We start from the raw sequence: 18,503 nt of genomic DNA, 5'->3' as shown, positions 1-18,503 counted from the left end.
AATGATGTAGGCAACAAAGAATTAAGAAAAAATGATTTAATTTCGTTCTCATCAACGTTTGTAACTTTTAGTATACATCAAATTCCTGTAGATTCATATAGTTGTACTTTTTTTCACATTCTTTTAGAAAAATGAAACTACAATAAAACATAACAATATAAAATAAAATACAAACAAAGTAACAATTTCTTTTCCAGAGAAACAAACTGTTGCGATACGCCAGTCAAAAAATATTTAAAAAAAGATTTTTATGTACCACCCATACATATCTTTATAGTGGAACAAATTAAAAAAATATATATATATAGATATAATGGTGTTGAATTTTCATAGTATCATATGTGTATTTTCTTATGATTTATAACATAACGTTTTTACGACTGAAAGTGCTGGTGACTAGGTGTCCCGGCGACTAGATGTCCCGGCGACTAGGTGTCCCGGCGACTAGATGTCCCGGCGACTAGATGTCCCGGCGACTAGATGTCCCGGTGACTAGATGTCCCGGCGACTAGATGTCCCGGTGACTAGAAGTCCCGCAAATACTTGTCCCGCAACTACTTTTCTGGTGACTAGATGTCCTGATCCTCTCTATGATGACTATAACGTACCAGAATTTCCCTCACCACTAGAGCCCCTGACTGTGGAATCTCTTCTCCGACGATAATTGGGCCTGTAATTATCTAAAAATGCAAAGGCTTCAAATAGTACACGTTTATTCAAGATGTACTCGCTTGTAGGTACTCCTCTCACGCCAAGACCGTGAATAGCGTAGAGATGACCACCCTTATCGCGTGGTGGACGTTGTCCATGAGGTTCTTTGAATTCATATCTTATTGTTGATACATATAAAGTCTCCCAGTTATGACCTCCGAAAGTGCAGGCTCCGACTTGGGCTGCAGGTATTCGAATAAACTGAACCACCCTTTGCTGAATTGGATTAAATTCAATCACCTGGGAAAATACGAAAGTTTTTATTCAAAGTTCGATTTCTGGAAATATCTTAAGGGGTTAAACTACTGTAGATTACAAAAAATAGGAATGTTTCTGGAATTTTTTTGGCTCAATAAAGAGATCAATCAAAATCTTGTACAATGGGATTTATAATACAAAGAATACAGCACAGAGGTTATTTTCTTCAAATTCGTTAATGGCAAAATGGCGGCTGCGCAGAATTTCTCTGTCGTCGCCTTATTTTGTAAGGTGTCTACAACCGAAAACCTAACTCCTGCAATTTTGGTCCCGGATAAAAAAACTAAGTAATCTAAAGTCACCCAGACATACCCAACAGGCGTGGTAGAACAATTGAAGATTTGATCATTTAGAAATTTTTTCCACCCTTTATCTTTGTCTATATTATTTTTAAGAGCGGAAAACACCTTTTAAGCAAAAAATCGATTTTTTTTTAAATTTTACAGTGGGGTTACCCCTTAGAAAGAAAATGAATCCTTACTCCACCACCTCCAAGAAGAGGTACCCAGAGCGAACCTCCTGTGTCAATTGCGATACGACCCGGAGAGCCTCGTACTCCATGTTGTAGAAAGTTAAACACTACTTCTCTTCTTTCTAAAACTAGTGATATTGCAAAGAGTTAAATTATAAAATAGTAAAGAGTCAACTACTTAATTGAACTTTCGAATTTTGCAATAGTAAACTATTCTTCTGGTTTGAAAATTGATGTTATATAACTATTTTCTTAAAAATTAACTACGGTATTAAAATAGCAGATTTAGTGCCTATGATAGCCCATGATTGACCAGAACGCCCCACCATGGGGACTGGTCGAACCTGATTAGCAGAAAAAAACCTGATTACAGTAAAAAATGTCTCTAACCATCCTCTCAGAAATAAAATAATTTCAGCCTTATCTGAAAGAGATAGTTTTGTAGTAGCTCCTTCCAAAATTCCGAAAGAGAAAATCATCAGCAATTGTGCAGCCACAATATATACCCATCCACTCGAAAAAGTGAATGACATACGAGAAAGGACGGCCAAGCTCAAGTTCCCACCTTAAACTTATTAAAGCAGGAACAAAACGTAATTAAAGAACTCAATCAGAGTGAAGACATTGTAATATTACCCACAGAAAAAGGAAACTCAACAATAATAATGAATAAAGAAGACTAGAACAACAAAATCATGGACCTTCTAACTGACGATACATACACAATACTTAAAAAGGACCCTACAAAAACAATAGTCAGTAAAACAAAAACTTTTTTCAAAGAATTTAAACTTGACATCCAAATAATATATAAATTGATACCTACTAATCCCATATCTCCAAACTTTACGGGCTCCTAAAAATCCACAAAGATAACATTCCATTCAGAACGATTATCGACACAATAAACTCACCAACTCACAGCTTAGCATTCTTTTCGCTATAAAACTAAATCCTTTTAAAGGAAACTCTATCACTTACGTCGAAATCTCATTTGAATTTATCACAAAGATACAATAGATTCATATTGAACCTCAAGACATCATGGTGGGTTTCGAAATAGCATCTGTCTTTTCAAAAGTAGCAATCTCTGATACAATTGATATTATTTAATCTTTTACAAACTTCCCTTCCGAGCTCATATCTTGATGTTGCACTGTCTTAATAATACCTAGTTCTCTTTGAATAACCAATTCTACAAACAAACCTCAGGGTCAGCAACAGGTCCCCCAATCTCACCTTTAATAGCCAATATCTTGATGAAACATATATATATTAAATTCTTCAACTAAGCCAAGCTTAAACCGGAATTTTGTTTTCGTTACGTTGCTGACACTTTTGTCATCTGACGACGTGGACGAGATGAACTAAATAAGTTTTCCGATTTCCTCAATTGATTAAATCCTAATGTTTAGTTCACCATGAAAATTGAACAAGACGGAAAATTGCCTTTCTAGGAAGTATTAGTTTACAAAAGATCTGATGTCACATTAGCACATGAAGTTTAGAGAAAAGCCACCCATACAAACAGATACCTACATGCAAAAGGAATTACAAAACGTGAAACAAATCCTACTACACAACCATTACATAAGCAAACAAATTGACAAAGCAATTAGAAAGTTCGCTGAAAAAAACCAGTCAACACAACTTACAAAAGAAAGAGAGAGAAAACGACCACTATCCTACCCTACATATAAAATGTCACAGAACAAATAGGAATAAGTCTCAATAAACACAACATCCAAACCAGATTTAAATCACATGCAAAAATAGGACAAATACTAAATAACCCTAAAGACACAAAAGCCCTTCTTAGGGATCCCGGAATATATAAAATCCCTAGTTCCTATGGAAAAGTCTATATTGGAGAAACCGAAAGAGCGGTAAGCCAACGTATAATGGACCATAAAAGTAAAGTCAAGCTAAAAGATTTCAGGCCATCAGCACTAGCTAAGAAGTATACAGAAACGGGACGTATCTTTTTATTTAACAAAACAACAGTCATCGCAAAAATATACAACCTCTTTCCAAAATATCATAGAGAAGCAATTAAAATCTTTAAAAAACCCAACAACATCAATAGGGACAATGGATAAAATACCAGTCCGATTCGGCTTTCCGTCCTTTTGGTTAAAAAAAAAGACTTGATCGGGGAATCAGGTTGAGCAGTCCCCACGGTGGGGCGCTCTGGCCATTCACAGGCATCATAGAGAGCATATATAAGAACAACAATGTTCAAGAAACGTCGGCAAAATTCGTATTTTTTTACATGCTTGTAACCTGAAATATCTATTCTTATCTACTGTATTTAAAATTTGTGGTTTTGCTGAAAATTCATTTTTCTTATTGAATGTTAGTTTTCAACTTAAAATGTAACAAATTCCATTTTTTGTTAAAAGTCAACCCTTATTTATAAGGATCTAATTATTTGTTTTGAAATTTACATATTTTGCTCACATATTGTGGTTTAAAACTTATATTCTTTGGTTTAAAAATTAACTTGTTCAACTATAATTTTAACTATTTTGTTTGCCTAAAAATTTATGTATTTTGTTAAAAGTATATCTTTTTAGGTACAAATTTCACTTTTTTTGTTGAAAATGTAATTGTTTTGTTCGAAATTCGTTTTGTTTTTGTTAAAAATTTTCCCTCAAACTTAAAATTTAACTTATCCATTTTTTGTTAAAAATCTATATTTTTATATGAAAGTTCATGTATTTTGTTAAGGATTGTCTTTTTTCGTGAAAAAAATTAGATTGGAAATTTTTGGAAATTACATAGTCGGAAACTTTTTAAGAAATACTTACAAAGACTTCCATGTTCTATCGTAACGTCATATCCTATGATTTCGTGGTTCAGAGTATCGGCGTAATAAATTCTGTCAGGCGGTGAATGTTCACTGCCTTCAGTGAAAGTATGGTCTCCTACAAATCCACCAGTGACCGAAGGAAGTGCAGAAATTTTTTTTTCAAGAATCGTATTCTGATCTAAATAGTACACACTTCCCAAATTCAGTGTACTATACTCCGGATTATCGTTTGTCGTCGCTTAAATATAATATATTATTTGAAATATAATAATTAACCGACGGGAAACAACTCTGGTAATTCGCTGAGCCAATCGGTTACGTGAAATAGTAATCCTTTATAATCTAAGTGTAATTCTTAATGAGAACAGTATTCTCGCAGTCTTTCAAGTTTAATTTTCTGCACGGAAAATAAAAAAATTCCATTTTTTTAAAACTAATCTTCTTTTAGTTAACAATTCTTGTACGTTATCGGGAATTCGTCTTTTTCGGTGAAAAATTAATCTTGGTTGAAAAGAGTACCGCCAAAAGAGGCTGTTTTTACCCTATTCTATGGACCTTACTAAATAACTTGAGAAAAATTATAAAAATATGTTGCGGTTATCAAATTACTCGTCATCGAAAACAAACGTGTGCATCGCTTTTCGTTTTTTACCAATTTAAAAAAACTATCCCTATTTGGGTGTTGAGAAAAACCCCCAAAAAATTAAAAATAGAAAATACCAGTAATTATAAAATCATTTTTTATTTATTTTTTCTATAAAGTAAGCTTTGAAAAGTAAAATCACGTATTTTCTTGATCGATAGGAGGTTAATGTGAAAAAAATGTAATAATTATTAGTATTTTATATTTTTTGATGTTTTGCGGGTTTTATAAACACTTAAATAGGGGTAACTTCTTGCCATCTTCAAATAAGGAAAAGTGAAGCTCATTTTTATTTTCTATGACGAGCAATTTGATGCCTGTAACATATTTATGTATTTTTCCCAGGTCGATAGGGAGGTCCAAAAAATAGATTAACTTTGGTGTCACTTTTCATTTTCATAACTGAAATTTCTATTATTCTTTTGAAGTTTATATCTTACCTTTCGAAAATTCAAATCATCAGTTAAAAATTGACGTCTTTTCTTTAAAATTCGTCTTTTGTGATTCTCTTGTTTTAAGATTCAAATTTTAGGTTTCTGATTGGACTTTGTCGGTGAAAATTTAAACTATTAATTTTTATACTCGTTTTTTTATTATAATTCAGTTTCTGAATTGAAAAATTAACAGTACTATTTTTCCGAATTTATATTTTTTCGTTCAAAATACTACGTATTGGTTGACAACTTCATGTATTATGTTAAAAATTTGTCTACTTGCTAGAAAATTGTTATTATCGCTTCAAAATTCACCGTTTCAATTGAAAATTATTTTATTTCACTAGAAATATAACTATTCTATTTTTTAGTTTAAATTATTATTTTGAGTTAGAAATGGTACTACAGTAAACCCTCGCTTATTTCAGCTATTGTAGACCAACCACAATTTGGAGAATCGGTATTTTCGTATAAAAAGCAATTTAAAAAAAAAAGTCTCAGTATAATAAACTGAATGTATACATAAATAAATATTCAAAATAAGAGTCGGATGGTGAGGATTGAAGAAAGGGTGGAAAACGTATCAGGGGAGAAAAATGAGGGTATGGTGGTACTGGGGGGATGGCTTCAATGCGAGAATTGGGGGGAGGGGGCCAGTACCGGGGAGGGGAGAGCTCCGAAAGAAAATCGAAGGATAAAAGAATAAATAACAGGAGAGTTTATCGGTGATAGTGTCATGGACAAGAGATGCGATAGAGAAGTATCAGGAGCAGTTGGATAACTTAAGCTTTGAGGGGGAGTCGGTGAACAATATATGGGAGGTTCTAAAAGAGAAAGTGAAAGGTTGTGTGCAAAAGAAGGTATTTAGGAAGAGAAGAAAGGAATGGTGAAGCCGTGGTCGGATAGGGAATGTACAATGATGAAGAGAAAGGTGAAAAAGAAGTACAGGAAGTCGAAGGAAGAAACCGTGAAAAGAGAGGAGTATGTAGAAATGAGGAAGAAGTTTGGGGTGATGTGTAAGAAAAGAGAGCAGGACAAGGAAAAAGAGCAGAATGAAGAGTCGAGAAGTGCTAAGGTAGAAGAGGACGTGTGGAAGATAATTATTAGGTTTAGGAAACTTAGGGTGTAGATAAGTGAGAAGATAGGGAGCGACCAATGGAGGACATTTTTTAAGGACTCATTTCAGGGATCAGATACGCGAAAGAGAAATTAGGGATTAGAAAAATGAGTGAGGTAGATGGAGAGGAGCTGAATGACGAGGAGATAGAGAAGCAAATAAGAAAGTTAAAAAAATCTAAGACAGCAGGGCTGGACGGTGTAGAGAACGAAGCGTGGCTATGTGGCACACAAGATGTAAGATAGACACTGAAGAGGGAAGTTGAAAAAGGATATAGGGGGAGGGTTTCCCAGAGTATGGAGGGAGGGGTTGATCGTACCACTGTATAAGAAAGGGGATATGTAGAGGCAGGAAAAAAAAATAGAGAAATTACGCTAATGAATACTGCGTACAAAATATAAGCGATGGTGTTGACAGATAGGATGCGCAAGGATGTTAAGGGGAAAGGAAAATTGCCAGAGACGCAGACGGGCTTTAGGAAGGGAAGGAGTACTATTGAAAATATTTACGTTTTGTAGCACGTTGTGAATAGAGAACTAACCAAAAAGGGTGCCGGAGTGGTAGGAGAAGTCAGGATATGGTTACTTACATATGCAGATGACATAGTGCTGCTAGCAAAGAGCAAAGATGATTTAAAGAAAATGGTAAAAAGGTTGAGAAGATACTTAGACAAAAATAGGTTAGAGTTAAATGCGGACAAGTCGAAGTTTATGGTGTGCAGGAAAGGAGGTGGGAGAGATAAGAACGGGAAGTGAAAGTGGAAGGGGGAAAAGGTACAGGAGGTGAAAGACTTTGTGTACCAGGGTTTTCTGTTGCAATGGAATGGGAAAGTGGGGTTCATATAAAAAAGAGGGTAAGAAGGGCAAATGTGGTGATGAGGCTGGTTTAAGGGATGGGAAAAATGTTGTTCATAGATGATTTTGTGAGAAGAATGAATTTTTTAATTCTCCAGTGATGAGTTTTTTATTTTACGGAGTAGAGGTAAGTGAGGAGGTAAATAAGATACAGGAGAGGTATGTCAAGTGGACACTAAGGTTAGCAAGGAAAACGCCGAACTATATTGTCAGAAGGCAGACAGAAAGCACGAGTTTAGGGATTATAACAGGAAGTTATCAGTTCGTTAAGGAGTGTTGGGGGGAGCAGAAGAAAAGACGTATGGGTGCAAAGATGAATATTGAAAGGAAAAGGTATTTTAAAACGAATTGATTGCAGATGGATGTAGTGAGAACGATGAACGAGAAAGGAAGGAAGGTATATAAGTTAGTTCAAAAGAATGGCATGGAGAAAGAGAAGGCAGAAGAATAGGGGAGAATAGGAGAGTCAATGTTTAAAGGGAAATATGTATAGATTATGCCAAGGTAGAGAGCGTGATATTTATGGGAGAAATGAGAGCAAGGAATTTAGGAACTCATAGCGAGAATTCCATGCGATTGCATAGATAATTTTAGTAGGTTCTGGCTTTCTAGAAAGAAGAGAATGTGTGAATTGTGCGGGAAGGGGGATGCAAAAGTTAAGCACTGGTTGGAAGAATGTGAAGAGGTGGAAAGGAGTGGGATAAGCATGAAGGTATTGTTGCATGAAAGGGGGGACAAAAGGACAGTAGCACGGGTGAAGGGGGTGTTGGGGAAGAAGATAAAGAAGAGAAGGAAGGAGGAAGAGGAATGGAAAAGGAAAGGTTGTAAACAGGGGAACAAGTAGGTGTAAGAAAACTGTAAATATTGTAATATTGCATTTCATGTTTTTTGTTAATTAAATTTAAAATCTAAAGTAAAATTCAAAAGTTTTTATTTACCAAACCATAGTTTTTCCGAACTATCGACAGTTCCAAAACTCACTCTGTTGCCTTCGGGGAGGGGGTCATGAGGAGGTTGGTGCGGCGATTTTAAGAAATAATGCCGACAAGATCCCGCATGAGTGGAACTATCCCATTTGATAATTAAAATGTTTGTACCGCAACCCACCACAAATTTGTCGGGATGGTGTTTTACAGGTACAGCAAAAGACAGAAGACCTTGTCCTAGGAGAGAATTTATTGTTAGTGATAAGCGGAAGTAGGTCCTTAGGCCCAAAAAAGGGCTCGTAACCTATTACGACGTAAATAAATAGTTTAAACCCCCTCCCTGAAACTTTACCTTCCATACTCTTCTTAAATATAATAACTATCCTCTCCCAAACTTTAATCTTCGCTACTACTCTTTTCCCAAACTTCTTCCTTATCTCTTTCCCCCACATTTCCCTTCACTACCACAATTTATTCAGGCGGTCGTCTTTTCCCGCACGGCTACCTGCGTACACTTTCCCTTCCACTGCGCAACGACAATAATCCTCACTGGATTAGACGTTACTTCAGGCTCTCGATGAAGGTCCCTTATAAAGATAATTCCTTTATCTTTCAACTTACCCATTTCCTCCCTATTTCCACGCCTATTCCTCAATAAAAAATGCTATTAGGCCGACAAAATCCCAGACATTTTGACAAGTTTGAGAACATAATCCTAAATATAGGTAGAATTTCAATAATTTAGATAGGAACATTAAATTTTCAGAAGATCCCCATTGCGTAAATGAAGTGTTTTAAAAAAATTTCTATTGTTTTTTCGTTGGTAAAGTTTCTGAAAATGTAAATAAACATGAAACTTTCGAAAACTATTAAAAGAGAATATTATTTAAAATAACATTAACTTGATAATCCATAGGGGATGGTATGTACCCTCAAAACTAAATTTTGTAGAAATTTTTTATGTTTTTTTTCAGCTTTAGAGTCAGGTGAATTTAAAAAAATTGAGTTGTTTCAAACGTTTTGGCAAAAATGGTGACCCTTATCAGTGAGTTTTCTCAAATCTGTGAAAAGTACATTAATTTTTTCAGGTGTGCTGTTTTAAAATTCAAAGTATTTTTCTTTAAAAAAAAAATAATTGAACGAAGAACAAATAATGAAAAAAATCATATTTTAGTAACAAAATTGTGTGTCATGATTTATGAACAAAATTTTTTTTAAGTTTCAGAATATACTGCAGTTGAAGAACTCTGTTAACATTATTTTTTAGTGACGTATATCTAATCTATTTTTTTATTGAAACCCCTAAACCCAGCTTTTTGCGTTTAAGAAAAATAGTGTTAATTAATGAATTTTTCTGTTATGATGAGGAATTATATCTATGAAAGTGAAATTTTTTTCTCTTGAAAGTCGCAATATAGTAAAAATGCCAAATTGAAAAAAAATTGCTTGCGAAATAATTATTAAAATATTCTTTAAAAACTGGTCTCTTCCTGATATTAATGAAAAGTTGATGAAAATTTGTTTCGCAATAGTAAAAATAGAGATTTTTGGGGAAGATTGCACCCAAAAACAATTTTCCTTGATTTCTTAGATGTAAATGTTGCTTTGTAAAAATCACACTGTAGTGGAAAAGAAATTTAGCAACAAAAAAACACTGTAGTTATATAATTCTGCTTTGAAATTTAAATATTGTAGCTAAGGAATGCGTGAAAATATGTAACAAATTGTTTGTTATCATAATAATTATTTGTGTCAAAGTAACAAAAATTATTTACCTTTTAAAATAAACTTTTCGTCGATGAGGGAATGAACATTTTCCAAAGATTGCTTGAATAATTATTTACCTATAAAGTTTTTTATAATATGATATTTTTACTGCCGTTCATTTTTCATGGGACTGCAATGTTTTTTGAAAACTGTTTTAAAAATTAATTTAAAAAGTTTACTACTACATTGCAATTATTTTTTCCTGGATGTCGTATTTCGTTAAAAGAAATTGTTTTAAGAATGCAGAATGCTCTATCAATAGTTATTAATAAAATTCAATAAAATTAAAATTTTCAGCTGAAGAATGCATATAATTTCACAATTGATATATTAACCTCTAGTTTTTTTCAAAAATCAATACAGTGATGCCTTACGAATATTGTAACACCAAACAGAAAAAATCGCTGAAGGGATTGTTCAATAAACTCAATTTTTATTTTTATTTTCAAGTTATTGTGTATATTTTCGGAAAAATAACTCCAAAGTGGTGCTTTTTTGGTTTAGACTCTGTAGTTTGGCATAAAAAAAGACCTAAATGTTGAAAATCTTTGAAATCGGGCAACGATTAAAATTTTAGAAAAAGTTTGAAAAATTACAGTTTTTATTAGTTTTATGAAGCAGAAATTATATTTTTCTAATAAATTTCACCAAACAAATTTTATTTTCAGTTTTAGTGACGTATCATATTTCCTGAGCACTGCAGACAAAAAAGGCCTTAATATAAGTTAAAGCCGACTTGATAAAAAAAAAATTAAAAACACATCACAATATTATATTTTCATATGTTTGAAGTTATAGCATGATAAAAAATACATGCTTGTTTAATTATTGTCATGCCTGCCTAATTTTCGATTCAAATATAAATAAACTTCTGAAAGATAACTTATTTTCATAGATATATTTTAGAAATGAATAAAGTTTTCAGGTTAGTGAGTGATTTCATGTACTTTTATTATTATAATAAGCAATGTTTAAAGCGAAATGCAGTAGAAATGCGCTATTTAAAAAAGTTTACATGTTAGGGAACTTTTATAAAAGTTATAAATACTGTATATGTTTTTGATTTTTCAGAAATTATGTCTTCTTTAACACATATTGAGGTTTTTTTTGTGTACTGAATATGCCGGGTTATTATCTCTAGGCTTTGGGAATAAACTAAGTAGCCTGGAGCTATACCTTAGGCTGCACCAGTAATCCCTTTGTGGGATGAAGTCCTTACATCCCCTAAAAGAAACCTTGAGGCTACAGCACTGGCCGAGACGCCAGAATCTTCAAGACTCCTGCGGTGGGATGCGAATCAGGTCTGATTCTTCCCTTTAATAGAGCCGCCCCTGCACCTCCTTTCGTTTTGCCGGTATAGCAAAAAATTAGGGGAGCGGCATATAGCAGCAATCACATCGCAGCACAAATGAAACAACCAATCCGCCCTGACTGGTGGGGACTCATCCTAAATGGAGGCGAGATAACGCGCTCGACTACGTATAAGCCAAGCTCTCAGTCGTTCACAGGCTGTGGCAGGGATGCATTTTGCAGTACAATTGTACTGAAACAGTACATTTTCAAACTTTGCAGTACGAAAGTACCACTTATCAAATTCAGTACAATCGAGTTAGTACATTTTTAAATGTCAGTACATTGCAGTACAAAGCAGGCGGACGACATTCATTTCTTATTTTTCAGCCAATCTGGAATTTTCATCCAAGAAGACGAATTATTATAATTGGTCGGAAAGATATATAGCAGACAGCAAAAGGACCCAAGCAGCCAACAGGAAAGAAATATGACCTGAATGACGTCAGCCGTGCAACTCCGATGCCGTGAAAATTCTCAAATTTAAACGGATGTCTCTTTCTGTCATATAAGTTTAAAAAGAGAGGTCCGTTGGAATCCGAACATATTCACGCTTCACGGCATCGGGTTCCCACTACTGACGTCACTCACGTTCATATTTCTTTTCCGTTGGCTGCTTGCGTCCTTTTCATGTCAGCAAATGCAGACCTGCAAAAAGACGGAACAAACAACCGCAGCAAAAGATCTCGAATTGATCCTAACGATTTCCTTCAATTCTGCCCTAAAAAAACTGGAGTTGAGTCATCCAAAGAGCTCAATGACTTCTGGCAAAGTTCCGAACACACAAATTAATCATAAATACTCTTATTTTTTACTATATTATAAATTGCATTTTTTTGTTCCATTCTTCTTTTTGAGTATTAATACTAGATCATATTTTGCAAAAAAGTGTCAACATTATGTTATACTATTAATGTATTATAAGGTGACATCAAGAACAAAAATGAAAAAATTTAATCTCACTTTGAGTTGACTTATAGTTCATAAGATCATTTTTATTCAGAATTTAATTTTTCAGTCTCCAACTTCTTTGCTTCAAAATTATATTTGTTAAAAGCCGGCAGTTTCATAATAAAGAAGAATATGCTTATATGATTTTAAAATTTCCCGCCCAAAACTATTTTAGTACGCATTCAGTACACTGCGCGCTTCAGTCAGTACAATTTTCGGCTGAGTGCAGGACATCCAGCCGAACCTCTCGATGCGTCCCTGGGCTGTGGACACTCAATGCTTTCTAGATGAAGGATTATCGACGCCATCTAGCGTATACTCCGATCCCTAAGATAAGATAAATCATGACGTCACATTCCTTCCAGATAGTTTTTAGATAATTAACTTGAAAATGTAAAGGAGATGAAGAAAGCAATCACAAACAGAAAATCATTAATAATTGTTTATGTATTTCTATTTGTTTTTTCATGAATTTATTCATGAAAGTGTGGTTCACGAAGAAATTGAAGGTCGTATAAACAGTTGATTTGCATTTTCATTTGAACCACAGTAAAATAACCCCAATGCCGGTTCAAGCTACCTAACGTGTGATTACCTTCAAAGTCGCCTATATGAGTGGCCAGAGCCTGGTCGGTCAGCAGCTCTACGCAGAGGGGAATCGCTACCGCGAATTCCAAGGACTTCGGTTTTTTTTATTTATGTCTTAACGCAGAGTCAGTGTGAGAATTCAATTAAGGTAAAATCAGCCTCACTTCCACTGGGAGGTTTGGAATTATTCGCGGTTGCTTGTGTCTTTACCATGGGACTTGATCCTGGGACATTTAGTTGAGCTTGAGTTTGCTGGAGTTTGTTTTAACTGAAAGATACGAGGACCCTATCGAGACTCCAAGCACGCCATGGTGCCCAATCTCATATTTTGCTGTTGCGTGTAAAGGAATCAGGAATTTCGTATATTCCGGTACCGCCATGTCGTTTCCTTGCTCCGCCTAGCCGGCGTCGCTGACGCCATCGAAATGGTCTTGCCGCTATTTTAGCCTCAGGCGTAATAAAAAATTATGCTGTCTGATTTTTTAATGGATTAATAAGATTTGCTGTTTAAAGTAATTAGTTTAGCTGAAATAAAAACAGTGTATCATATTTAACTGTGCTTTTCTGATTCTTGGAGTATCGGCTGAATGACTCAGCACCGCGTAGTTTTACTGTATATTTTTTGGATCTTTTGGCTTTGATCTGTTGATTGTAAAATTGCAACCGGCATAGTATTTATTATTCACTGGTAGTATTAGTTGCATAATATCGTATAGTAAGCTTATTTTTCATATCTTCTATGGCTTATTTTGTATCTGACACTGATATTTTTACTCCAAAGAACAATATTGCTTTTGCTTTATGCAGAAAATAAACAAACAACAATTATTGTCAACAAATTTGTGTGTGCATTATTTTAATTAAAAAAACAGCCCGAAAAGCTTGATATATACCTGAAGAACTTGAAGATGAATATAAAAAAATGAGAAAAAATCGACGACGGCGATGTTTTTTCGGACGTATTAGTTTTCTTGTCTATGATTCAAGCCCTTTTTTAAGCTTCGTAAAAAATTGATTTTCCGTAAAAAAATTTCAATTCTTTTTCCCATCTCGGACCATGTAACACTTTTCAGCACGGAAAAGAGAATGACAGTCCAGGTGAGCGCGGGTGTGTCATATATTTTTATTTTGACTTCAAAATTTGACAAACCAGCGCGAAGTCGGGGCACAATAAGTTGATCTTGAGGAGGAGGCGCGTAATACAATTTATCTTTTTGTTTAAAATTTTTTTTTTATTTGAAAATTTAACTATTTTTTGGAAAATTCATGTTTTTGGATAAACTGCCTCTTCTTCAGTAGAAAATTAGTCTTGTCGATTGCAAATTAACGTTTTTGCTCCAAAATTCATTTATTTGGTGATTGGTGAAACATTTTTTTCAAATCTGTTTTTTACTGAACAATAATTTTTACTGAAAATATAAACTTTACAGTTTTTGTTCAAAATCCATCATTTCTTGATACATTTTCAACTGTATTGTTTCAAATTCACGTTCTTCAGTAAAAAATCAATTTTTTTAGGTTGAAAATTAATATTGTTGTTTAAGAATCATCTTCTAGTGTGGACATTGATTCCTTTGGTTAAAAATTTAACAAATTTATCAAGAATTCCTTGTTTACATTGAAAATTAATCTTTTAAATCATAATTGCACTACTTAATTTTTTAAGTTCTTTTGGAAAATATAAAAATTTGACTATTCGTTGAACCTTAATCTATTTTGTTTTAAGATTTAACTGTTTTGTAAATAACTTGCTTCATAAAATTTGAAATTAATTTTCTTAACAGAAATTTTAACTATTTGACTCAAAATTAACCTTTTTCGGTAGAAAATTAATTTTTCGGTGCAATTTAATCTATTATTAAAAAAATCAATAATTTGTTTAAAACAAGGAAATTATGAGTATTTCTGCCCAGGGCTGCGAAACCTTACAAATTCGCACGATTGAAGATAATTCCAGTAGGAAAGAAAAAAGAAGTATTTGGTTACCTATATGAACGCATGTTACGTGTCTCTCCTCAGTATGATAAGAACAGAGATTCTCAAGATAGGTGTCTATGAAGAAGACTTGGCCGCCACGCCAGAATGCAACTTCTGTATATCCCCATGCTTCGACAAGCTCTTCACGCCTGAGAGACGAAATCTTTTTTAATTGATGGCCAGAATGTAATAACAAGGCGAACGCTCGAAACGAGTAAAACTGTAGTGAAACCCCGTTTATAGACGCTCTCACTTATATCCTCTCGCGCTTGTTTCTCTGCAGAACTCTCATTTATATCCGCTTTGTATCCACCACCTCGCAGCACCACGTGACAAACAAGCCAATCAGAGCGCAGCGCGGCCATTCCCCCTTCGCTGAGCAGAATTGTTGGGGTCCCCTCCCAAAGGATATAAGTGAATGTTTACGTTCTCGGATGGCGGATATAAGCGCAGTTTCAGTGTAATGTCCAAGTCATGAAAGTGGGGAAATTTTTTTTGAAAATTCTTGTACAAAAAATTAGACAATACAGAGAATTAAAAACTGCATCTTTTTTCTGATGAGGTTTTTTGGTTTCGTTGCTTGTTTCGTTAAAAAATCACTTTTTTCGTTGAAAAACCGTGTTTTTTTCGAATCAACTCCCAATAAAGTCGCCAATTCTTAATACAATTTTCAATTTTTTTGAAAGCATAGGGGAGTCTTTTCCGTTTCCGTTGGTGTAAGAAAATATTTTAAAAATATTGTGATTTTTTATAATAATTCAATCCGAAAAAAATATCGCATTTTCCAAGCTTCTGCTATCAAAATTCTTCGTATGAGTTGAAGTATGAAAAAATCGTAAAAAACAGATACGGGAAGCAGTATTGGGAGACGTTTTTCCTCAAGCAATATTTGGTTTCATTCAAAATAAAAAAAATCGACAAATAAAATTTCTTTTTCAAAAACAAAACAAGGAATGCAACCAAAAAATCGCTTGTGAAAAAAAGATGCACTTTTTAATTCTCTATATTTGAGGTGCGCCGCTGAAAGGGGTCTTACTCTGAAAAGTGAGATTTTTCAGTGCGATCGGTCTGAGTCGACCTACTAGACACGACTTTAAGGAGAGAGGGAAGTCTCAGGAAATCTTCCCTCTCCACTCAGCACTCCATTCCCACGGCAAGAGACAGGTCGTAGAAGTGGCTCACGGGCGAGGTGTAGATGAGACGCGGTGATGTGTTGGTGAGTGGTGGGAGGTGTTTCACGGTATCTTGAGATCTACAGCGAAAGCTCGATTTCTCGGGTACCTAACATCTCAATTATTACCAATAATAACGCTCGGAAATTATTTTAAATTGTTTTATAAAAAAAAGCAACTCAGAAACTATCGAAAGTTGTGAAAAACTCGATTCGGATTTTTTTTAGAGTAAGCCCCCTTTCTTCGGTGTATGTCACATATAGTTAAATTTTTCGAATAAGGATTTTTAAAAACGAATTTTCTCTCCTCACTTTCTTCACTTGCACAATAGTTTTACCCGTTTCGAGCGTTCGCCCGATTCTCACATCGCAGCTGTCAATTGCGCAAATGAGTTGTGAGAGAATTTTAAATAAAGGGTTCCTACAGGTTAGGGAATTCCGGAAAGTTCAGCATTTTGCGGTAAGGTGAAGTTAAAGTTCAAGGGTCATCGGCAAATTACGTGAGGCGTTCATATTACATTCCCCCCCCCCCCTTTCATATAAAATACCTAAATGTTTTCGCTGATGCCTCCATCATGTTTCGAATTTTTTGTAAATACAACATTTTGGTTAAAATTTTTTATCTCTATTAGCTGAAAAACCTGCCTTAAATCTGTCTTTCTTGTAGATTTTAACTGTTTTGGTTCTAAAAAATTATTCCTTCTCGGAAAATTGAACCAATTAGTTTAAGCTTGATTTACTTCGTTAATTTGTTGTTTTTAATTTTTCATCATTTCAGTTCTAAAATATTTTTTTTTTGTGCAAAATGTAAATACTTTGTTGTTAAAACATCTTTTGTGATAGTTTGTTAGTTTTGTGGTATTTTATTATGGTTTTTCTTTAAAAATGTGTATTTTTGTTTGAAGATTCATTTCCATAGTTGGCAAAACGTTTTTTTTGTGAAAAGTTTTACTATTTCGTACAAAATGCACTTTTTTAATCAAAGTTCTTCTGTCTCTTCAAAATTTTCATTATTTTCATGAAAGTTCACGTATTTTGTTTAAGATTTATCGTCTCTGCTAGAAAATCAATGTATTTTTATGAAAATTCATTTTCTCAATAAAATTAAATTTTGAAATTAAAAAATAAAGTATTCGAATGTGTTGTTAAAAATACATGTATTTTGTTAAGAATTCAACTTTTTGGTAGAGAATGTATCTTCTTCGTAGAAAATTTATTTTTTTGGTTAAAAATTTAACTATTTATTGAAAATTTGTTTGTCTTTTTATTCAAAAACAATTTTTCTACTAAACATTTAACTATTTAATTTTCTTTAGAAATAGTAAAATTTATTTTTATAAAGATTCAACCATTTGATAGAAAATTGATTTGCTTTGTTAAAATTTAGCGTTTTTAGGTAGAAAATTAATCTTTGTGATTGAAATATAATGTTCTTGTTTGATAATTCATTCCTTTGATTGAATGTTTAACTATTTTGTTGGAAATTACTTTTTAAGTAGAAAATATATTTTCTTCACTAAAAACTGTTTTTTTGTCTTGAAAATCCATCTTTATTGTCACAGCTTAGAATATTCAGGGAAAAATTTATGTCTGATTTTGGTTTAAAAATTGATCGCTTATCGTAGGAATTATATATTTTTGGGCTAAAAAAAATTTTATGTCAAAGCGTCATATGTTTTGGTTAAGGATTCAACTATCTTATTAAAGTTTCGCTTTTACAAATTTAACGTAATTTTTAAAAATGAAAGTTCAAATATTTCTTTGAAAATTCATCTTTTTTAGTAAAAAATTTATTTTCTTTGACCAAAATTCATCAGTTTAGTTGAAAATTCCTTTTATGGAGATAAAATAATTTGCTGTATTTGAAAATTCACTATTTTATTAATTGATGCAAATCTATATTGCCTAGGTTAAAATTCAACTTTGGTTGAATATTTAAATCTTTTATTAAAAATTCTTTCGTTTTCATTAAAAATTAATCTTTCCAATTGATAATTTGACTATTATATACATTTTTTTAGAGTTTCATTTTTTTATCTAATTCATACTGTTTGTTAGAAAAGTGATCTATTTTGTTCTAGGATTTAATTATTTTGGAAAAATTATCGTTTTATAAAATTCAAAATATTTTGAACTGAAAATGTAATTATTTTGTTGAAAAAAAAATTTTTTGCAGAAAATTACTTTTCTTTCTGTAGAAAACTAATGTTCTAAGTTGAATCTTTACCTTTTTTCGTTAAATATTCCACTATCTGGCCAAAAAATTTAAATAAAAAATTAATAAATGATTTTTTTTTTAAATTTTTTTGTCTACTGGTCCAATGATTATAAGTTGATTTTTTTGGTTTCAAAATCTTCTGTTTGGTATAAAAATTCATATTTTTTACTTGAAAATTATTCGTTTTAACTAAAAATATAATTTTACCATTTTTCTAAAAAAAATTAAACTTTTGAGCTAATTGGATGAGCTAA

The 18,503-nt window shown here is 33.1% G+C and overlaps 1 protein-coding gene across 1 annotated transcript; it reads right to left on the bottom strand.

Annotated features, from left to right (window-relative positions):
- Window positions 1-597: 597 nt before the first annotated feature.
- LOC117176331 (putative sugar lactone lactonase YvrE) lies at window positions 598-15,225 on the bottom strand. Its single transcript, XM_033366570.1, has 5 exons — window positions 15,114-15,225; window positions 8,240-8,464; window positions 4,252-4,491; window positions 1,451-1,569; window positions 598-951 (listed from the first exon to the last, which is right to left on the bottom strand). The coding sequence occupies exons 1-5, from the start codon at window positions 15,223-15,225 to the stop codon at window positions 598-600; spliced, it is 1,050 nt and encodes a 349-aa protein (XP_033222461.1).
- Between the last annotated feature and the right edge of the window lie 3,278 nt (window positions 15,226-18,503).

Source organism: Belonocnema kinseyi, chromosome 7 (genome assembly GCF_010883055.1).
Source record: "Belonocnema kinseyi isolate 2016_QV_RU_SX_M_011 chromosome 7, B_treatae_v1, whole genome shotgun sequence".
Classification (NCBI taxonomy): domain Eukaryota; kingdom Metazoa; phylum Arthropoda; class Insecta; order Hymenoptera; family Cynipidae; genus Belonocnema; species Belonocnema kinseyi.
The sequence above is the reverse complement of the archived record's forward strand: the minus strand, read 5'-3'. Positions and strand labels throughout refer to the sequence as shown.